We start from the raw sequence: 23,983 nt of genomic DNA, 5'->3' as shown, positions 1-23,983 counted from the left end.
TCTTCTTCAGTCAGTAGTTTGGATGAATTGGATTTGTCTTGAATAAAACGATGAGTCTCAATCTACAGTCACAGTCTCAACACTCCAGCTTCCATTATTTCAATTGGCCTTTAATAGCAACAATGTTTTTGCCTGGTAGTTAACAAGAGTTCCCTGCGTCAACTGAAACAAACATTCAAACCAATAAGCAACACTCTAATGGGCTTCATCAATGCACAGAAACATTCGCAGACATTAAATCAGTGGGAAATCATTGCTGTGATTAACTTGGCCATGCAGTCTGCACAATCAAATGTGTGCTGCGTCATCGGAGGACTGCGGGTCCCACAGACGCTGGTGGTTCTCCTGCAGTGCGAGAGATCAGTGATGGGACTGGGAAAAGAGAGCAAGAGGGGGGGGGGGGGTTGGAGAGAGAGAGGTGAGTCGCTGCAGAGCAACATTTAGCCCGGCTGAGGAGTTAAACGGCACACAGCGGCACATCTGCTCCATCCAGGCATTAATCCTGTTGTGATAGCCATGGTAAGTTCACTTCTGTGCTCGTATAGTGTGGCTCTGCTCGGCGCACGTTGCAGTCCCTGTGCTGCATGAGAACTGCAGGGATGCTCATTGGACTAACCTTGAGAAAAAAATGATGCAGCAGGGTTGTTCATTGAGTGCAATGTGCATGTAAAGTAGCTGCTTTAGTAACTCCGATTCTTCACTGCGGCCTGTCTTCATGTTCAGATGGTATGTACTGCAGCAGTGCTGTTAGATTTTTCACAGGTTACACTGGCAATGCAGACTGCCAGCAGTGCACAGCATCAGCACCACACTGTTCACTATGACATCTACGTACTTAACTCTTGTATGCTGTGTTATGACCAATTTATATATTTAAGCACGTATCTCCTCTGCAATCCATCATGAAGTTATGCAGCACCACCAGGGATGTCACATGCTGGGTCAAAGTAAACACAAAGCCTCCAAGTGTAGTGCTCTGTGCATCCACTACACACTCATCCATAACCAGGATAGAGCTTGTAAAGATAATGAGCACTAAGCAGCTAGGAACTGTGTTTTTCAGTATATTGATCCTTCATTGGTCACTGCTGGACAGAATTCAAATTATACAGTGGCTTTTGGGGGAGCCCTGTTTTCCAGTGTGCTACTAAACATGTCACATGCATGCACATACATAGACGTGTGACGTCAATTGCAGTATTACTGTAAAATACATTCTGCTATTACTACATACAGTTAATACTGTCTATAATATTTCACTTGATACAGAGAAAATCTGGCCATGCGGGTACCACAGAGAGACAGAAAAACAATTCACTGTAGCAATGTTTTTATATCACTCGAGCAACAACAACAAAAAACTCCACACAGTGGATCAGCCAATTGTTTGTGCTACGCTTCTGAACGGACCAGCCCTAGGTAACGTCACATGACAACATCGCAACATGCCCATAGCTTCAACTGTTGGTCTTACACAAAACATAGGCTAGCAAGACAACAGCCATACTCTAAACACAACTTGCAAATGCCTAATGCATAGTAAAACATCCTGGAGGCAATGTCACTATTCAATACTTGTGGCGACGTAAATGTAGTGGGGGCGGCGCAAGATGGCGGGCAGTGAAGATGCAAAGATTTATTGTTGAGTCTGAGTTTTCAGTTTTCATCCCTCACTATCTTTATTTTTGAACAGAATTTAAGTCAAGACTACTTTGTAATATATCTTTATGTCTCCCTGCCTAATTTCACTGAGGAAGTGCTTTGTCAACACTACAATTTACACAGAAATCCGTCAAGTTCAATAGCAAGCTAATGTTGGCTGCAACTTTGTAATACTAGCTTACCAACTAAGCTAACGCTCCACAAAGCTGAACTGCTGTCACCATGTTCTTGTCTGAGCATGGTGTTAAGAGTAAAGAAAAAGAGAAAATGCTCTCCAACAAGAATACCACGAAAGTTTCACCCAAAGGTACGAAGGCAGCTGCTAAGATCACTCATGCTCAGGCTTGCTCTAGAACCGCTGCCCACACCGTCTCTGAGCATGATTATATTTGCTACAACACTCGCAGCCAGAGCCCAGAGTTGTCACCTCTGCCAGAGTCCGACCTTGATACTCCTGCCAAACCAGATGGAAGGAGGCTGAAAGGCAACATAACACTTACTGATTTGCAGAACAACATTGCATAATTTGGATCAACCATAACACTGTGAGCATCAACGTTTTAAAAAAATCCATTGACTTTGTGTTTACTGAGGTCCAAACCCTGAAAACAGACATGAGATCAGTGAAGACCACATGTGAGAATGACGTTCAAAGGCTTGTCAGAGGTAGAACTGAAAATCAATGAGGCAGGAAGGTACCAGCGAATATGGAACCTAAGGCTCCACAATATTCCCAAAGACAAACAAGAAAACAACAAAGCCAAAGTTGCTGCATTTGCTGCATTGTTGTCGGGGAGACTTAGGCAAAGATCAGAGAAGATACTGACATCGTTCATTGTCTGGGTCATTATAATGATAAGCAGAAGAAGCCAAGAATGACCATCATCTGCTTTACCAACAGATCAACACGAGACCTGGTGTGGAGAAAGGCAAAGGGCTGTAGCTGTCTCTCAGAGAACAACCTGAGATTTACAGGGGATCTTGCTGCTGTATAACATTATATTGTTCCTGGTTAGTTAGACTTAGATTTTGATAAGGGGTGGAAATTGTTTACTTTGATTACAACACTTCTTACATTGTCTTTATCAGATGTTTCTCTCAATGCCAAGGGATTAAGAGAGAATATAAAGTGTAAAGCTTTGTTTGTATTTGCAAAACAGCAGAAATCTATTTTTTATTTTTTTCAAGAGTAACATTCAGTGGTAAATGCTGCTTCTGTGTGGAAAGCTCAGTGCAGAAATGACATATGGTTCTCCCGTGGTTCAGAAAGATCTGCAGGGGTTTCTATCTTAAAGAATAACTTTAATGGCGTTGTCTTACACTCAGAAAGTGACCCCAATGGCTGTTATGTGCTATTAATCATTATGTGCTATTAAATAATTAAATAATTTAATAATTTAATAATTTAATAATTTAAATAATTTAATCTTGATAACAGCATTCTCCTTCTTGCCAATTTTTATGGAGATAACTCTAAACCTGAAAATGACTTTTTTTTTGATGTCTTAGAGTCCCGTTTCTTACACTGGTTATCAAAATACTCCAATGTACTGTAGTTTTGTGGGTTGTGACTTTAACATTGCTTTAGATGGTTCTTTAGATAGGTGGCCTCCAAGTGCAAACAATTCTTCAGCATCTGATGCTATTCCTGCAAAAGTTCCATTTGGTAGATACAGTGGAAACTGCTTATAGTGATCATGGTTACAGTGATCAACCACTTATATGGATCAAAAAGCTCAGGGCAGAATCATTCCTTTACAAATGCTGTTTAAATAATTTGCTTATAATAATCAAGTAGTCTGCTTACAGTGTTCATTTTGGGTCTTTTCATACATGAAAACATGTGGAAAAAAAATTAAAACCACAGTAATATTATTTTTTTTACCTTACTCCCATAATACACGTATGATATGCACCATTATCAAGCGTTGCGGTGCACCTCTGCAGGGTTGTGTGGAGGTATTTATTTGTAATCGCTGTGAAACAATCAGAAAATAATGTTTTATTCCTCTCGTTCACCGGCTTTCTTGCTACCACTGCTCGCTCTCCTTATCCACTCTCTACATGCTTAACCACTGCTTCTCTCTCTCTCTCTCTCTCACTCTCTCTTTCTCTCACCTTTTTAAAAATTAGTTGGGAAGCCAAAGTCTAACTTTACTTTAAACGTTATCAAACAAAGAGAAATGTCATGCCCTCTTCCGAGTAATGTTTTGTTCTCCCTCATGGCAGGATTACAGCTCTAATCCATCTGATTGCTGGCTGTGGTTGGCCACTGCAGTGTTACAGGTTGCGTTTCTCCAAAAGGCACCTAAACGCACAACCTGTCTTCTTCTGAGGCTGGTGTTACCTGAGGCTGGTGCTGCGTGCACATTGAAATCATGACGGGAAAAAGAAAGTCTCTCAATGAAAAACGTAGTCTTCTTGAGCTTACGACAAACTGCCAAAAACAAGCCGATGAGATGCAGCAGCGAAACGACAAGTGTTTGAAATAGCTGTACTGTATTTTGAAACAATCAATAAAATTTAGTAAATAGCATAGCTGCACGTCGCATTACTTTATATTCATGTAATAAATATTATAATAATCATCAGACATGATCACTATAAGTGGTTTCCACTGTATATGGAGAAAAAAAATCCTAACATTAAACTTTATATATGGAATAATAAAGCATATATTTCTATGTCATGCATAGATTATTGGTTAGTTTCTCATTGTTTAGATAGGAATAACATTATCGCTAATATAATAACAACTCCACTAGACAATAGAGCTGTGTCACTCCAAGTCTCTTTTAGGTCTGACAGTATTTATATATTTAGAGGCTCTTATTGGAAACTTAATAACACTATTTTAAAACATGATTAAGTGGTTAAGAATGTCCAAACACTGATGAAATGTTTCTGGAACTTCCAATTGAGTCCTAATAAGTGTTTTGCTTGTATGCAGTATGCAAAAATCAACAAATTAGAATTCTGCTTTTGTCCAAGGAAGATCAGGAGGATACAGCCCTAAAATAATAGCCTTAGGTTCCATGGGCATCTTTACAGACAAAATTTTATCAATCATACAAATCATCTCACCTGAAAAAGTTGTGACTTCTCTCCCTTTTTTCATAGGAAAGTGTATTTTTGACCCATAACACAACAGATGTAACAATGATTGCTCATTTTAGGTTCCAAGAAAATATAGACAAGTTATTTTGAGAATTATTTTGTTTATTAGATCCTCTCATGGTCTCATAATATATTTGCCTGTTCTGTTCATCATAAGCAATAAATTAGATAAATTGTGCCTATTTTAAACTAAAAAGGATTTGTACATTGTAAGTTAAATGTGGTCTAAGGTACATAATATCAAAGTAAGTATATATATATTATGGTTATGGATGAATAATAAGTTACTTAGCAGATAAAACATTTTACTGGATGATAATTAGTGTTTTTTCAGTGCTTGTTAACAAATTCAAACGTGGGTCAGACCCTCGAACACTAAGAGTGTAGTTGCTTTTCTGAGTGCATGGCTGCATGCTGCAGGTACCTGTGCTTTGGCATGGATGGGTGGAAGTCGTTGTTGGATAATCAGATGCTGCTCTGTCTCTTGGAATTTATGTTTTTATTTTTTATTTTTTCAAAGGGAATTTTTTAGATATACTGTATATCTTTATCCTTTGTTTTGTTGTGTGTGCAAATACACAAGAAAATAACAGTAAACTAAATCTTGAGTCTTGAATCTTGAATCTATGATCCAGCAACAAGGAAGCCTTCTGATTGGGTGGGCCTGAGTGCCAAGTAGGTGGGTGAGTTGTCGGTTTTCTTAATCTGCATGTTTTTGGACTGTGGGAGGAAAGGAAGAGTACCCCAAGTAAACCCACACAACACAGGGAGATCATGAAAACTCCACAGGAAGGCATGTTGGAACCCAGAACCATCTTGCTGTGTGATGCACCACCTTGTCTTCATTAAAGTGGGGTGTGCCTAATTTCGATCATTCCACAACACCTACACGGCAACACCTTATACGCTTCATCATCCCGGAGAAGAACTTTCTGATCCTCTTTAAATAAGTCTTCCGAGTTTTGACTGTGATGAAGCCTGAGGTTTCGTCATCACTGCTAGGCGTTTGTTCTGAATTATAATTAACAGAGGCAGGTGATGCTGCTTCATTTGTGTCAGGTGGTCTGTTGATATTACTAGCAGCGGTTCTGTCAGCTGTGTCTGTGGTTCCATAAATTGGGCCAGCAGTGCAGGTTTCATCTAAGCCAGCCATGGCTTGTGGTTTTCCACCAGTGGTTTCATCACCAGCTGAAAGTGGGTCATCCAAGCTAGTAACGGACGCTCTACTCGATCTTCTCACTTCACAACTGGATGTGACGACACGCTTGTATTCAAATGTCGAGTTCTTCAATGGGCGTACTTTTATGATTTTGCATTTGGCTGGTGTCACATAAGCCTTGTTATTAGTGGGAAAGTGTTTCATCGTGATGAACCGATGTCCCAGTGCTTCCCTGGGGGTGATCCTTTTTTCAGGATCCAAATGTAGCATCTGTTCGAGAAGGCTTAAAAACGACTCTGTGTCCTCAGACTCAGTGGAATCCTTATACACTGCACGGGTCTTTGGCAGGTCATCAAAACTGGAAAACACAATGTTGTCAGGTTCTATCACTTCACCTTCTTCGAGCTCGTACTCAGCTTGTGTTTTAAACCGCCATGTAGAACTAAACCAGCCTCGGACCTTCCTGAAATATTCTGTGGTTTTTACCCCAGATCTCAGCAAGTGATCATCTGGCTGACCCTGCAGCTGCATAATGGCTCTCAAAAGCTCATACTCACACCCTCCTGGATACAGGTGCTGGCCCACGTACATGAGGGCCAAGACGCAGCCAAGAGACCACATATCTATGGCCTCTCCCAACGGGAGGCCCAAGATGACGTCAGGGGCCCTGTAACCTAGAGGCTGATAGAGACCTCCACGCTCCAACGACGAAGCAGTATGGGCCAAACCGAAATCAATCAGTTTCACCTTGAAGGGCTCCCACTGATGATCCACCAGCATCACGTTATCTAGTTTGATGTCTGTGTGCACCAAACCTATGTTCTTCAGGGTCTTTAGAGCCACCAGCAGCTGTTGCGCGATTATTTGAATCTCAGACAAACACAATGGCGTGAAGGATCTCTTGACCATAAAGTCCCACAGACTTATGTCCAGCATCTCAAATACCAGACACATGTGTTCTCTGTACTCAAAATGTTCAAAAAACTTGACCAAGTTGTTCTTGTCGAGGTCAAGACCGATGAGTTTCCTGAGCATGTGCAACTCTCTTTTACCAGACCAGGCCTTCTTCTTACAGACAATCTTGACTGCCACCTCTTTATAGGAGTCCAAATTTGTACACAGGGCCACTTTCCCAAAGGATCCCTCCCCCAGGAACTTTTCTATCATGTACCCACCTGAATAGCTGGGCAGAATATCATGCTTCTTTATCTTGAAATCCTTGTTTCTCATTGGGGCCATCACGAAAAGTTGGATGAAAAGTGAAAAATGTTTCGCTTCCTGTTAAATCACAATAGGGATTTGTCTCTGCAAGTCCTATCTGGTACTGATTCTGTATCCAAACAATTCACATCAAAGGGGACATCAAAGGTTTATCTCATATGGAATGTTCAGTTACACTGTTTGGGAACATGACATCACACCCTCAATGCACAGTGAACAGTGACATAACAAAGGCTTAGAATCGTGACATCATTCTTTAGTGACCAAAACAAAACATCACAACCTAATAATAATAAAAAAAAAGTTTCAGGTAGTGATGTCACATGAAAGTGACATCACTATCTATGTGAGGAGGTGTGTGGAACACTAAATTTTATGTTAGCTCCCTCCACCTATATTTTAAAAATGCAACAGAGGACAGTGTAGTGTGTGACATGGGAGGTACAGTAAGGGGACACTAACCAGAGTGAGTCCAGACTTCTAAATGTATTGAGTATTTTGAGTTTTCCAGCACTGGGTGTTGCACCTCTCAGGCCACTCTAATGGACGGAAGAGACTAAATGCCCTTTTTGGGCATGCTTCCTTGCAGTCTGATGAAGCTACCTGAGGGATAGATTAGGTTTAGGCACATGGAGTGAGATGGATAGGGTTAGGGTAAAAAGATCAGGGTCAGATGGTCTTTTTTTGAATTACCAATGGCATGACGCTGAAGTATCCACAGGCTAACAAGCTAACAGGCTAACAACCACTGTCTGACTCTGGGACATGAATGAATCTCTTCCCTTTCCCTCCCCCCTGTATTGCTCTTCTTCCCTCCTTCCTAGCTTCGTCTCTGGGGCTGGCGGGCGTGGCCGGGGGGTTGTGGACGAGAGGGGGAGATGAGTGAATAGGAAAGTCATAGAGTGGCTGTACCTAAGACATCACCAGCCTCCCTTGCCAAGAAAATTAAACTTGATTATTCTTTTTAATTCCAAAATTTCTCTTTTTTCCTTTCTTTGTTCCTTTTCCATTCCTCTCCCTTTTTATTCATTTATTTTTATTTATTTACTTGTTATCATTATTATCTTTTTTTTTCTTCTTATAACCACGCGCCCCAATTGCTCTTCTACACTTACATACTCACTCACACCTATACACACAGAAATCCTGTACAACAGACTGCCCTACACCTTCCCTAACACACACATTTCATATCATAAGTACTAACATCTGAATTTTTCTTTTCTGCTGTTACCACTGTACATCCTCAATACATATTTTGTCTTATCACGCAAATCGTGTCATTTCATCTGTTGGATTATGTTCTGTCTTGCCTTCTTTTGTATCACCTGTTTTGTCTCATCTCACAAAAAAAGGCATACAAGAAGCAGATCAGCATTTACAGGAAGTGTTGAGGGCAGCGAGTCTGTATGAGCTGATATCAGTATCAGCAGCAGAGTCAAGTCTAGTATGTGGGTTGTAATGTAAGTTAATAGTTTTTTGTTTCCTACATGTTATGTGTTTATGGGAATAAGATGGTCATTGTAGTTAGAATTTAGTGTACAGTGTTATTCATTGCCAATATCATTATTAGGCAGTAGCACAAGTAAATTTCCAGTGGGTGTCAGTGTTGCTACGCAAGCAGTGTATGCACAGGGAGAATCACAGGAAAGTCTCGCGTGAGCTAGTCAGATAATTAGAATCTCTGTGTACAAGATGGAAGCAGAAAATGCTATATGGCAATTATTAACCTAAAGTGATATTTTGCACTTTGCAGAAAATCTTCATTAAATGAGGAGCATTAATTAATTCCCACTGGGGGCGGTGACACGCATCACTGGCCATTGTCTCCTACCCCCCTGTAAAAAAACACTTCACAAGGGGGTGGAGGAAACCACTGCCACACACACTTTAACAGTGGCATGACGCAGTACCTTTTCCACCAGATATTGTAGATAGGAGAGAACCTCTACCACTGCACATGTCAGGGGGTCCAGTCTCCTTTCCTCACACCAGCATTGGAATCCCAACCACTTTGCTTTGTAGCAAGCAATGGTGGATTCTGCTCTCGCTGCTTGGATGGTCTGCACCTCCTGTGCAGACAGTCCAGCCCGCATCAGCCTGTCCCTCTCAGGAGCCGAGCCTGAAGGGGTTGGCCAAACATGGGCGGTGCGCCTATCATGCCTGCCTCTTGGGACAGAGTGCCCCACACTTGGGGAATGGACCAGGACTGGGCTGCCAACATCTGGGTCATCTCCGCATACCACAGCGCCGAGCGGTGGTCCGGTGCTATCAGGATGACCAACAGTGTCACTTGTTTCACTCTCTTCAGCAAAGGGGGAATGAGATGAAGAGGAGGAAAGGCGTAAAGCAGCTTCCTTGGCCATGGTGCTCCACCCCCAAGGGAGCCCAACATGCTCCACCACCATGGCCATAACCTTCAGGAAATCATGGCGAACTGAAGTCAGATGAGAGGTTGTCATCATTGTCCTTCAGAGAAGCAGCTCAGAGAGTCTCAGCTGAGGCTTCCAGTGGGAGTGGGTACGTGTGTGTTCTGTATGTTCACAAAGTCTTTCACGCTGCAGGCCGCTGCGGCCCCCACCCCGGCAGCCTAAATGCACAACCTGTCTTCTTCTGAGGCTGGTGTTACCTGAGGCTGGTGCTGTGTGCACATTGAAATCATGACGGGAAAAAGAAAGTCTCTCAATGAAAAACGTAGTCTTCTTGAGCGAAACGACAAATGTTTGAAATAGCTGTACTGTATTTTGAAACAATCGATAAAATTTAGTACATAGCATAGCTGCACGTCGCTTTACTTTATATTCATGTAATAAATATTATAATAATCATCAGACATGATCATTATAAACAGTTTCCACTGTATATGGAGAAAAAAAATCCTTTACATATGGAATAATAAAGCATATATTTCTATGTCATGCATAGATTATTGGTTAGTTTCTCATTGTTTAGATAGGAATAACATTATCGCTAATATAATAACAACTCCACTAGACAATAGAGCTGTGTCACTCCAAGTCTCTTTTAGGTCTGACAGTATTTATATATTTAGAGGCTCTTATTGGAAACTTAATAACACTATTTTAAAACATGATTAAGTGATTAAGAATGTCCAAACATTGATAAAATGTTTCTGGAACTTCCAATTGAGTCCTAATAAGTGTTTTGCTTGCAGTATGCAAAAATCAACAAATTAGAATTCTGCTTTTGACCAAGGAAGATCAGGAGGATACAGCCCTAAATAAATAGCCTTAGGTTCCATGGGCACTTTTACAGACAAAATTTTATCAATCATACAAATCATCTCACCTGAAAAAGTTCTTATCTTGTTGCATTCCCATTTGCAGTGGATAAGCGTTCCTTGTAGAAGGGTACATTTAAACAAAGGTCTGGAATATTATCACTGAATTTGTGTATTTTGACTGGTGTCAAGTAAGTGCACATTAACCAGTTGTACTGAAGAAGTTTCAGGCTAATGTTGGCTGTTTGTGCTTGGGCTTCTGTACGGGCCTCACCCCATTCCTCAGTTGATATTTCTACATTTAGATCCCCCTTCCAAGCCTCAAGTTTTGATTCTGAGGTTATAGTGGAGCCCAGTGCAAGCCATTGATTATACATCAATGGAATTAAACCCCTGCCATTACAGTTCCTAGTCATTAACTTCTCCAGAGGTGAAAGTTCTGGTTTCAGTAATGAGTGCTGCTTTGAGGAAATAAAACTTCTTATCTGTAAATACTTTAAAAAGTGTTTCCTTAGGATGCGGTGTTTAGCTGATAGTTCCTCAGACATCATTAGGACACCCCCTGTGTAAAGATCCTGAATTTTCCCTAGTGAGCCTGATATACACATATTTTTTCACTTCAAACCACACCTTGGTCATGATACTTAACATAGGGTTGAGGGTGTGTTTCCTTCAATATTTCAGCCCACGTGAGTGCAGATACAAGTGTAAAGGGATGTTGATAGAGCTTGATTCCATATCCATCCGCACTGGGGGATGCATTGAAAAGTAAAACATTATTGTTCTCAGCTGTGCTGCCAAGTAATACCAATGGAGGTTTTAGGCATTTAAGTCCCCTCTATCAAATGGGAGATATATAAGTGAGAGGTGAATTCTAGGGTGCTTTGCATTCCATATGAACTTAGTGAAAAGTTTTCTCATCCTTGAAAATATGTGGGTAGGTTGCACCAGGGGAATGTTCTGAAACAGGTAAATACATTTTGGTAATATGTTCATTTTTAGTATAAGGACATTCAATGGTCTATAGACTGTGATACAGACTCCATGACAGGTTCATAATTAATGGATACAATTTTCTCTAATCGTCAAGCAATGTTAATGCCAAGATAAGTGAATTCTCTGAAAGTTTAAATTTAAGGACATGTACACTTGGATTCTGTTCCTCTTTCATAATTGAGGACTTTGAAGTGTTTGTTTTACAACCAGAGATCTTCCCAAAGAAGCTAATGAGTTCTAATAGAGCAGGGATAGAGGAGTCTAATCTTTTTAAAAACCGGATGACATCTGCAAAAGTGAGATTCAGTTGTCAACAGTGAGATTCTGTTGTCATGGTTGTTATGGTTCCCATCTGTATTCCATGAATATATCAATGCATTCTGACTGATATCGCAAGGGGTTCTATCACCAGGATAAATAGAAGTGGTGATAAAGGGGGGCCTTGAGGTCAACCCTTGCTTATTTTAAAAAGCCTTAGATACCACATCATTATGTATGTTCATGTAATAGCTTAGTCCAATTACAAAACTACTCTCCAAACCAAAACTGGGTGATGACATATATGGCCATCGACTCTGTTGAAGGCCTTCTCCGAAGTTGAAAGGAGTGTCTGGTGCCCCTTGTTGGCTGTATAAGATATTAAGTACCCTTCTGACATTGTGGAAGCCTTGTTTTCCCTGTAAAAAAACATTCTGGTCCTTCCCCACAACAGAAGGGAGTATACCCTCCAATCTTCTTGCTATGACTTTGCACAGGATCTTTGTATTAGAATTCAGTAAGTTAATAGGGTGCCAATTCCCACATTTAGATTTAGGTTTCCCTGGCTTTGGAAGCAAAATTATTAAGGCTTCTCTCATTGAGGATAGAGGGACCCCACTGCCGTAGGATTCTTTAAACATTTCATACAGAGGAGTGACTAGTTAATCTTTAAACACTTCGTATATGTCGTAGACCATCTGGTCCAGCCGTTCTACCGGCGTTCATGCCACTGACAGCCTCTGAAATTTCTGATACGGTTATATCTCCTTCTAAGGAGTCCCTTGTTCCCTCTGGAATTTGAGGAATATCGAGTTTTCCTAAAAAGTCAGATTGTATGTCTAAATTGTTAGTGTCTTCTGAGCAATAAGGATTTTTATAGTACTGTCTAAATTTTCCATTAATTTCCATTGGGTCCATTATCTTTTTTCCTTCATCATCCTCAATGTGAGTTATCACTCTCTTTTTGTTGCTGTTTAATTTGCCAAGCAAGAAGTTTGCCAGGTTTCTCTCCTTGGTCATAGTACAGTTGTTTGAGCCTCAGCATGTTGGCAACGGCCTTATTAGCAGATAGCCTATTATACTCAAAATGAAGTGACAGAAGTTCTCTATTTGCGTCTGTCATATTCAGTCCTGGCTGAAATATTTGTCTCTGCAATGTTTTAATCTTTGAATCTAACAAAATCATTCTTTCCTTGGTTTGTTTAGACTTTTTGCTTGTAAGACTGAGGATCTGTCCTGTAATATATGCTTTGAATGTTTCCCATCTAATACATACAGAAGTTTGAGTGGTGTTTATCTCATAATATAGGTCAATTTGTTGGCCTAGATATTCTACAAACTTTGAATGCTTGAGCCAGTAAGTTTGGAATCTCCATTTAGGAGGAACTTGTACCAGCTTTCTTTCTATGTAAACCAGGGACACAGCCCCATAGTCTGAGAGAACTATACCATTATAATGACATCCTCCAATTTTTGAAAGAAGTTCAGCGGAGATTAAAAAATAACCAATTCTCGAACAGGTTTGGTGTGTGCTGGAGAAACAAGAGTAATCTCTGGCATTTGGGTTTAGATGCCACCAAATGTCTATTAGGTTCATTTCTTGGATGCAGCACTGTATTGTTTTCCTAGTTTGCACATGAGTAACATCCAGACCAGAAGATCTGTCTTTTACAGGGTCAAGGGTTCAGTTGAAGTCACCAGCCATAATGTATTTGCCAGGAAATGTTAAGATCTTCAGGAAGAGATTGCTGTAGAAAGCTGGGTCATCCCCATTGGGGCCATATACATTTATCAGACTTATCGCCTCATGCAGAAGAAAATCAGGAATAATCATGAATCATGAATAACGTCCCAGCTGGGTCCTCAACCACATCCTGTATCTGCATTGGAACAGATTTATGAATCAAAACAATTACCCCTTTAGCATTTGATGTATGACATGCTGAAAACACCTGCCCAAACAACCTCCTTCCCTTTGATGCATCCCCAGGTAGCAAATGAATCTCCTGTAAAAAAGCAACTTAGGCTCCCAAAATCTTTATCCTGCTCATGACCTGTTTTACCTTTGCTAATTTGTTTAAAATGCTGCAATTCCAAGAAATGCAATTCACCTTAACTGTTTACGTTTATGGGATTTTCATTTGCTGCTGTGAAATAACCCTTTAAAACAAACAAGTGTATTTTTTTTGGCAGAGGCACATATACACCAGTAATTACATAAATATTCAAACTGTGAAGAGGAAATAACTTGGAACTCACACACCCCTCCCTGAACCTATCCAGCGTGAATGTGCTTGGACTACCCCTAACCTGTACAGTACCCATAACTCCCTTCAGCAATCAGGGGGTCCACACCGTAGCGAGGATCCATCTGCAGGTCCCTTTCAGTTTCCTTAACTGCTGCTAACATTGCTCCTATATAGATGCCAATCCTATATAGATGCCAACTTCAGCTGACAAGTCTTGGTGAAATCTGATAGCACTGTCCTTGTACGTTACCTGCCTTTCAATCTTTGCTGCCCTCAGGATCCTTTCTTTATCTCTGTAGTCGGGAACCTCACGATAAAGGTCTGCAGCGAGTTAGAGTTGTGTTTTTGGCCTCACAACTCCAGATTAGTTTGGTACAACTTCTTAAAGGATTTTGGTGGTGGTTAAATACAAATTATCAGATAATTACTAATGGAGCAAGAGAGTGCGTCTGTTCACCCACACCACCATCTGGAAGTCGTGAACCATGGTTTGTTATTGCTGTATGTGCAGTAGGTCTTGGTTGGCACACACGTCTTCACAAAAGCTGACTGAAGATGTCACAATATCAGTCAGTTTGTCTAGGTTGCCAGATGAATCTTCAAAAGCACTCACACAATTGGTGCAGTCAAAACAGTCTTGCAGCACCTGCTTTGCCTGGTTCATTTCTTCACTGTTTTGACAGGCTTTGCAGTTTTTATTGTCTGCCTGACGGTTCAAATAAGATGAACCAAGCAGTAATCAGAGTGCCCCAAAGCTGCCTGGGGAACAGAGCGATATGCATCTTTAAGAATTGTATAGCAGTGGTCAAGTGTTATTATTCCCTGTGGGACAATTAATGTGCTGTCTATACTTTGGTAGTTCAGGGTTTAATTTTGCTCTGTTAATGTCTCCAAGGATTATGAAAAGAGAGTCTGTCTATATGTTTTTGTTCCTAGCTGGTTATCTGGTCAGCCAGGGTTTGCAGCGCGTTGGCCTGGAGTGGCATGTAAACATCGACCAGGATGAAGGAGGAAAACTCCTGTGCTGAATAAAATGGCTTGCAGTTTATGAACAATGTCTCCAAGTTTGGGCTGCAGTATTTACTTAGCACTGTGATATCTGTACACAAACCTTTGTTGATGTAGAAGCAAATTCCACTGCCTTTTGTTTTCCCTGATAGCTCCGTTACAAGATCTGCTCAGTGTAGATGGAAACCCAGCAGATGTAACCCATTGTCTGGGATGGATTCACTGAGCCAGGTCAACAAAGGGCAGCAGAACGTACAAAGTCCCTGTTTGTCCCGTTGATGTGAAGCAGCTCCTTTTTGAACATGAAATGTCTCAGTTGAATTGGTAACTGGGATTTTGACATATATGTTTACTGATGATTTTGTTTGTCTTGTTTTCTTGCCTATATATATATATATATATGTATGTATGTATGTATGTATGTATATGCATATATACATATATATTATTATTATTATTATTTTTCTTTTAAGATGTTCGAAATAAAATTGAAATTGAATTTGAATTGATAAATACAGCACACGTGTTTGGGGCAGAATGTGTCACATCTGCACCTGAAGAACAGGTGCAAAGTCCTTAGTATATCTAGCCCTCAGTTTGTTGAACAGTGTGATACTGTAATGGGTTGGAAATGCCACATGTTAAGTTTTTATGTAAACAGACACCCCCTAATTTTTTGTTAACTATTTGAACTAATCTAACTCTGTTTATACAGTTTTGACATCAGGTCAATACTCAAAGATGTCAGTAGGCAGCGCTCTAATGCCACTGTGGATACCTGAGGGAGGTCACTCGTATCTGCTCTGCTCATGCGCAGCTCAATATTAAATGAGCATCGGCTAGAGCAAGACGCTAACTTTGGCTCTCTCCCTTATTAATCCACAGGTATGTTAAAACTTGCTTTTCTATGATTAGCTTTGTTTACTAGCTAATGTAAATGCATTGCAAATCGTTCTGTGAAGTTGTGACATGGTTTAGAGATGTATTTGGAACGTATTTTTGTTGCTGTATGTTTCGTGGGCGCCGCCATTGATAATAGTTAGCTCCGTGAATTTCGGTTTTCTACTATTTTGTCAGTGAAAGTTACAGACCTTTGCATGTGGTAACATATGAAAATGTGTTTAAAAGATTGTTTTAGAGTATAAGCCAGTCAGTCGCGAGTTAATGGTAAATAGAGATGCTATATTCAGATCAGTTTCACTTCCGGTCGCTCATTAACAAGGCAGAGTCGCGCCATTTTGTGAAGAGGTTAAGTGCAAGTGCAAAGCAGTGTTATGTAAATGTTGCAGAAAGGTTCTGTGTACGTCATATCAGTGTAGGATGAGTGTAACTGTGGTGTAGGCCTATGTGTTAAAATAGGAGTGATTGTAGTAATGTCAGTAAAGTAAATGTGTGTTTTGGATAATATAATTTTTGTGCTGTTATATTATATTTTATACATATATTTTTATATATATATATATATTAGATTATATTTTATACATATATTACATTATATTGTAGTTAAGCCTATTCTTATTTATTTAGAAATGTAAGACATATTTTGAATTCGTGTGAAGTTATTTTTCTTCAGACAAAATGTTTTATATTGTTTATTGTGAATTTGGTTTCAACATTTATTTTATTTCTGTAGCATGTTTTGGTGTGAATGTGAAATATGAACCTTGTAGCTGTAGGTTTCAGGAAACTGATGTAACTGAGAAATATGTACAGTTTTATACTGTTGTGTCAATATTAAATGAGCATCGGCTAGAGCAAGACGCTAACTTTGGCTCTCTCCCTTATTAATCCACAGTCCACAGACCATGTTTTTATCGGCTACACAGTGCACCCTTGCCTGTGTAACCTTTGCTGCTGGTCCAGATTTCCCCTAGGTCTGGCACAGGTAACAATTGGGGGCTTGTCCGGGATTGGTGCTGCCTGGTGAAGTGAGTGCTGTGACAACGTGAACCTGTGTCCCAAAGCTTCAGGGAAGGCTGCAATCCTGTGCGTCATCCAGAGAGTAGAGGTCACCTGTACAACGTCATCATGGCCACTGTCAACCCACGGCGGGCGCTAGTCTACAAGATCCAGAAGAGACTTTGTGATTTGAGTGTGAGTCAGCTGCTGCAAGTTGCAGATTCGATTGATGATGGCAGTATGACTGATCGTGTTGATGAGCCGAGTGAACCAGAACTGTATGATCTGATTGTTGACTACATCAAGAGTGAGAAGTTGGGAGCCCTGGAGGATGGAGGCATGGTCCAGCTCCTCCACCTTGACGATATGTTGAGTGACCTGGTGGCCATGCAAAGTGAAGCGGTTGGGGTTGCCCAGACGGCGCCTCCCGAGAATGAAGGTTCAACAACCATTCAACAGGGGTGCTCCATTCCACCCCATTGTGAACCCAGCCAGCCAACCACACCTCCAGCTACCCCTACTACAGACATACACAGACATTCATTGCACATGGACAGAGACATTCATTCACTGCCACCCTCGCCACGGAACAAAGATGCACACACTAACCCCTCTACAGAGAACAGAGATGTAGAGATGTCCACACATTTCCATCACCTGCCGGAAGAGGCTATGTTATGTTAGCAAGAGACCGTACCACTCCAGCATTAGCCAAGTCACCCACAACAGGTTTTGGTGGTGCTCCTCCTGATAGGGTGAGTCTGTCTTCCAGCATGGGAGATCAGGTACTGAGGTTTAATGATGTTGCAGCTCTGCTTCCGTGCAGAGAATTTAAGCTACATGGTGGCCAAATTTCTGATGTGGGTTCTGATATGTCATACAGTAGCCTTTGTAAACAAATTGATGAAGGTTTGCATGAAGGTTTTACTGAGTCAGAGATAATTCGTACAGTGATTAAGATCACAAAACCTGGAACATTTAGAGAAGTGTTGGCTAATAAAGGTGATTTAACTGTTGATGAGCTAAAGCGGTTTCTCCACGCACACATCAGGGACAAAAACAGTACTGAACTTTTCCAAGAGCTAAGTAATGCCAAACAACAAGACAAAGAGAATCCACAGCAGTTTCTGTACAGGATAATGGGGTTAAAACAGCGTGTTCTGTTTGAGTCACAACAGCCTGGTGCTGAGTTTAGCTATGACAAAAGGCTCGTTCAGGGCACTTTTCTCCACACTCTTTACCAGGGCTTAAATGAAAAAAACAACCATGTCAGACATGACCTCAAGCCACTTCTCACCGACTTGCAGGTTAGTGATGACTTTCTGTTAGACCAGATCACTAAGTCTACGAGCGAGGAAGCTGAAAGACTTAAACGACTTGGCACAGTAAGCAAAACCTGACCAGTGAGAGTGAGCACAGCTCAGCTTGACTGTAGTGACTCAGCTAAGCAAGATAAAGTTGACACTCAGCTACAGGCTAACCGTGCTGCTATTAAAGAACGGACTGCACAAGTGTCCTCATTGACCAAACATCTGGCACAGATGGTAAAGCCTGCTGACAGTGTGACACCTGGGGGTCCCTGCTCCACCACAGCTTGTCCTCAGGCACCAACAACTGATAACAGGGGAAGATGCAATGACTGTGTACAGCAAAGCAAAGTGAGCTGCCCTCACTGCTTTGTTTGTGGCCAAGCTGGACACCGCGCCATTGGCTGTCTCCAAAGGAAACTATCGGGAAACGGAATGAGGTCACTGGTGAGGGGCAACCAGTGACCGTGACAGCTGAGGAGCCCCCAGCACAAGCCAGCCAACCTAAAGCATCCCATCAGTCTAAGGCAGCCAGCCCTGTAAAAGCAAACACACCATGTCAACCACCACCAAGAAAGCGAATAGCACAGCTCATAGGAAAGCGTTGTATGGTGTCTTGTGCTATCAACAAAGTTCCTCTTCAAATGTTGCTCGATTTAGGGGCTCAAGTGACTATAGTAGAGAGAGCGTGGATGGAAAAAGCACTCCCCAACATCCAGATCCAGCCACTGGAAACCCTCCTTCTTGACCAGCCTTTGGACATTGCTGCAGCTAATGGCACAGATGTTCCCTTTGACGGATGGGCAGATGTGGAACTCCAGGTCTGTAGTGAGAACCATGGATGTGTCACCATCCAAGTGCCACTATTAGTCAGCCAAGACAGTCTTAATTGTCCCCTTTTAGGCTGCAATGTTATAGGTGAGATCATTAAAGCAAACCAAGAACAGAGAGGTGAAGTTGATATTTCTGCTTTATTAAAAGAGGCTTTAAGTATCAGTAACAGTGCAGTGGAAGCGCTAGTTTCTGCCTTCCAGATTTTAACCCCTGATGAAACCATCTTTGAGAGTAGTGTGAGAACAGGGAAGAGAGGTGTAACTATTCCTGCAGGGCAGATTTGTGAGGTGAAGTGCAGGGTCAGGGAATGGCCAAGGGGTGGGACAATGCTTTTTCAACCTGATCTAGTGAGTACTTGTCCTGAGGGATTAGAGCTTTTTCCAGCTTTAGTAGATGTTCCAAGTGGGTCTTCTAAAGTTGTTAAAATCCCCATTCAGAACCCAACAAAATATGATATCTATCTCACAAAGAGAACAGTGTTAGGCACATTGGAGGAAGTTACTGAGGTGAGACCAGTTAATTTGTCCCCAGGTAACTCTGAGCCAGTTTCCCCTCCCACTGTAAACACATGTTCAGTTCAGCCAAACACAGATAGGCAAAAACAGTCAAATGATAGACACAAGACAGCAGACATGACAAAACATAGATGGCACCCACCTGTTGATGTGTCCCACCTGGAACGAGTGAACAAAAGATAGTCAGAGATATGTTGTACGCAGAGTCAGATGTTTTTGCCAAGGACGATTCTGACATTGGTTGCATCCCAAGCCTGAAACTGAAAATCCACATCATACAACTCAGTTCCCAAGCCCTTGTACAAAGAGGTTAAGGAATATGTCCAGAACCTGCTCGACCACGGCTGTATCAGGAAGTCTGCCTCTCCCTACTCGTCACCAGTGGTCTGCGTTAGAAAAAAGACAAGAGCTTACGTTTGTGTGTTGACTTTCGGGGCTTGAACCTCAAAACCATCCCCGATCGCCACCCTCTTCCACGCATCCAAGATTTGCTGGACAACCTTGGGGGCTACTCGTGGTTCTCGATACTCGACCAGGGCAGTGCTTACCACCAGGGCTTCGTCAACGAGAGCTCTAGACACCTGACAGCCTTTAGTACGCCCTGGGGTCTGTACGAGTGGATCCGCCTCCCATTTGCATGGAGGGAGTCCTTGATGGTCTAAGGGACGAGTGCTGCTCTCCATACTTGGATGATGTGCTCTGCTTTTCCAAGACCTTTCATGACCACGTTGACGACCTGAGGAAGGTGCTCTACCGGCTGCGGGAGCATGGTGTTAAACTACGTCCAAAAAAATGTGAACTATTCTAAAGGCAGGTCAGGTATGTAGGGCGTCTAGTGACCAGTGAAGGTGTCCAGATAGACCCTAAAGAAGAGGCAGTTTACCATCTGAAGGATAGGGAGTCAAAGAATGTTGGTGAGGTCAGAGCTCTCCTTGGGTTTTTAGGCTATTATAGAACCTTTATACAGGACTTTTCAAGGATAGCCAAGCCCCTGTTTAAGCTCATAGAAAGTCCAAGTGAGTCTAGTCAGGGAGTCACCTCAGCTAGAACAAGAAAGACTAAGCCCAGCAATGGCCAGCTCCCATCCAAGGCACCTGTCCAGTGGACACCAGAACACAGTGCAGTGGTGTCGCGCCTTGTTGACATGTTAACCAGTCCACCCATCTTGGCCTACCCAGATTTTGAAATACCATTGAAAGCTCTGGTGCAACAGTTAAATGGACACTGATTTTACATTGTTTTGTCAACAGGAAAGAAGTGTAGTTGTGAATGAGAGGCACAGGGTATTCTGTGGTCTGACAGAACGTTATAAGAACCAGTTCTGAGAGGGAAAAATGTAGTTTAAAAGTATGAAAGTGACAGTAGTGGTTTGATCCCTCTGACTGATATTTGTTTATTTAAGCTTTATTTAACCAGAAAGTCCCATGAGATTGACATCTCTTTTCCGAGGGGGACCTGGCCAAGACAGCGCACCAGTTACAGTTTAAGTGGAAATAAAACACAACAGATAGGGAATACATACATCAAACACTCACAGAAAAGACTAAATCCAGCTCAAATAAGGCAGTTGCAATTCTCAGTTACATGGACTTTTAACATTGCTTTAATTTTTTTTCAATATATATTATATATATTATATATATTATTATATATGAAATCATTAGATTATTAATACTGAAGCATCAGTGTGTAAGTAGCATGTTATTGTTGTAGCTGCGGGAGGTGGAGCTAGTTTGAACTACTTTATATACAGTTAGACCATAAATCAGCATAAAACAGCTGTCAGCAGGTGTCCTACCTCCTTGCAAGAAACAGAAAGCTTGTTTTCATTTTCCACTGCAACACAACTAAGCACAACTAAACTGTTTCAGTGATCGTTTTGGCCAATGATGTATATAAACATACACACACACACATATATACATATATACATATAGTGTATTATACATTCAAATGATTAATAAAATTGAAGGGAACAGCAAACATCCCTTGTTTTGTCTAATCAATAAATAACATGTCAGTTTGGCTGCTACAATATGTTCGCCAAACCCATACACTTAAACTGCAGAAAACGCCAACGACAGCAGTAAAACTTGAACATAGCCCGTCTATAACGTTGTTTTAGATTATGTTAGTTGTTTTAGATTAAATATTGTACACCTTCCAATCAGTTCAAGCAGCTTCATGTTTTTACCACATGACCCAGCAACTGAACAGTGTACCACAAACATCTGTACAACTATTCAGTACTGCTACCATGTGGATACACACAGACCATATTGCCATACCTAGTGGAGGCCAATGTTGTAGTACTTGATTCCAGGGCTTGGACTTTCAGGACTCGTGACTCAATTCAGACTTGGACTTGAGCATTGACTGTATTCGGACTCGGAAGTTGAAGAGAAGGACTCGAACTTGTTAATTGATAAAGAAGTAATATATAGCCGATGTTTTGCCGTCAAATTTTCCACACATAGCCATGGTTCACGTCACCCACACAGCGCACAGACAGCCACAGCAACACAAACAAACATGTCGTTGGTATCGAAGTTCTTTAGCATGAGTAGAGAAGACAGAAAGCTCGCAGTTTTTAATACCTTTAAGTCCAAAAAAAAATCTTATTTAATGTTCATCCTTGAATGTTGATACCTCTCGGATATTAACATTCTAGGTGAACTCCCATTTATGAGACTACCTTGTTTGGTTATTGGTCCCGGTTTCCGGGTGGTGCCCCGTATTTGTTAATTCATATTAATAATTCTATTGTCATAATTAGTTAATTATCCTTGATAATTGATAATTATTGCAAATAATCAACTGTGTTCCTCACAGATCCAACAGTTGGTGCCTGAATTGTTGATTAAGGTTAACAATATCTTATTTTTATAATTCATAATTATCAATGATAATTATGAATTATTGCTAATAACCAAACGCACTACTGCCCGTCCCAACAATATTAACATGAAATCACAACTGTGTCAGCTTTTTTAAACCTTTTTTATTTGTATGTCAGTTTTTTGACTGTGCCAGAGTGGAGCAATGATTGATGATGATGATGATTCAGACTCGCACTCAGGTAATGGGGACTTGACTTGGACTCGACTTGGACTCTTCTTTGGTGACTCGAACACTGGGGACTCAAGACTCGACTTGGACTTGAGACTTAGTGACTTGACTACAACACTGGTGGAGGCATATTAGTCCTGGAATGTGTGCTCCAAACCTCATAGAAGATATAAAATTTTAGCACCATTTCACTGAATAAAATAGTGGTCAAACTAGTTGTCTAATGCACACCTGGTGGACAGGTGCATAGGAAAACGTGATCAACAAAATGAAATTGAGTGCATACCTCTTTTGTCTGTTATAGTATATCAGTTTGGCTGCTGCAATATGTTGCCAAAGTGTCCAATTAAGTGTTCAAGTACCAACCTGAATATGTCCATGTTGTTAGCTTACTGAGTCTTAACTTATCATTTAAGTCAAGTTATTTTGAGAATTATTTTGTTTATTAGATCCTCTCATGGTCTCATAATATATTTGCCTGTTCTGTTCATCATAAGCAATAAATTAGATAAATTGTGCCTATTTTAAACTAAAAAGGATTTGTACATTGTAAGTTAAATGTGGTCTAAGGTACATAATATCAAAGTAAGTATATATATATTATGGTTATGGATGAATAATAAGTTACTTAGCAGATAAAACATTTTACTGGATGATAATTAGTGTTTTTTCAGTGCTTGTTAACAAATTCAAACGTGGGTCAGACCCTCGAACACTAAGAGTGTAGTTGCTTTTCTGAGTGCATGGCTGCATGCTGCAGGTACCTGTGCTTTGGCATGGATGGGTGGAAGTCGTTGGATAATCAGATGCTGCTCTGTCTCTTGGAATTTATGTTTTTATTTTTATTTTTTCAAAGGGAATTTTTTAGATATACTGTATATCTTTATCCTTTGTTTTGTTGTGTGTGCAAATACACAAGAAAATTACAGTAAACTAAATCTTGAGTCTTGAATCTTGAATCTATGATCCAGCAACAAAGGAAGCCTTCTGATTGGGTGGGCCTGAGTGCCAAGTAGGTGGGTGAGTTGTCGGTTTTCTTAGTCTGCATGTTTTTGGACTGTGGGAGGAAAGGAAGAGTACCCCAAGTAAACCCACACAACACAGGGAGATCATGAAAACTCCACAGGAAGGCATGTTGGAACCCAGAACCATCTTGCTGTGTGATGCACCACCTTGTCTTCATTAAAGTGGGGTGTGCCTAATTTCGATCATTCCACAACACCTACACGGCAACACCTTATACGCTTCATCATCCCGGAGAAGAACTTTCTGATCCTCTTTAAATACGTCTTCCGAGTTTTGACTGTGATGAAGCCTGAGGTTTCGTCATCACTGCTAGGCATTTGTTCTGAATTATAATTAACAGAGGCAGGTGACGCTGCTTCATTTGTGTCAGGTGGTCTGTTGATATTACTAGCAGCGGTTCTGTCAGCTGTGTCTGTGGTTCC

The 23,983-nt window shown here is 41.1% G+C and overlaps 1 protein-coding gene across 3 annotated transcripts in view; it reads left to right on the top strand.

Annotated features, from left to right (window-relative positions):
* The first annotated feature begins 413 nt into the window (after positions 1-413).
* Positions 414-23,983, top strand: part of hapln4 (hyaluronan and proteoglycan link protein 4) — a 47,765-nt gene continuing 24,195 nt past the window's right edge. Inside the window, exon 1 of one of the 3 annotated variants that reach the window (XM_044361134.1) lies at positions 414-519. In XM_044361134.1, coding sequence (XP_044217069.1) covers positions 517-519 — 3 coding nt within the window. In that variant the 5' untranslated portion in view covers positions 414-516. Of the gene's footprint in view, positions 520-17,457; positions 18,939-23,983 lie in introns of those variants that run through there. The other 2 variants (XM_044361132.1, XM_044361131.1) reach the window with 2 other exon arrangements.

The sequence above is a fragment of the Thunnus albacares genome, chromosome 9 (assembly GCF_914725855.1).
Source record: "Thunnus albacares chromosome 9, fThuAlb1.1, whole genome shotgun sequence".
NCBI classification, from domain to species: Eukaryota; Metazoa; Chordata; class Actinopteri; order Scombriformes; family Scombridae; genus Thunnus; species Thunnus albacares.
This window is presented reverse-complemented; position numbering and strand designations above follow the sequence as displayed.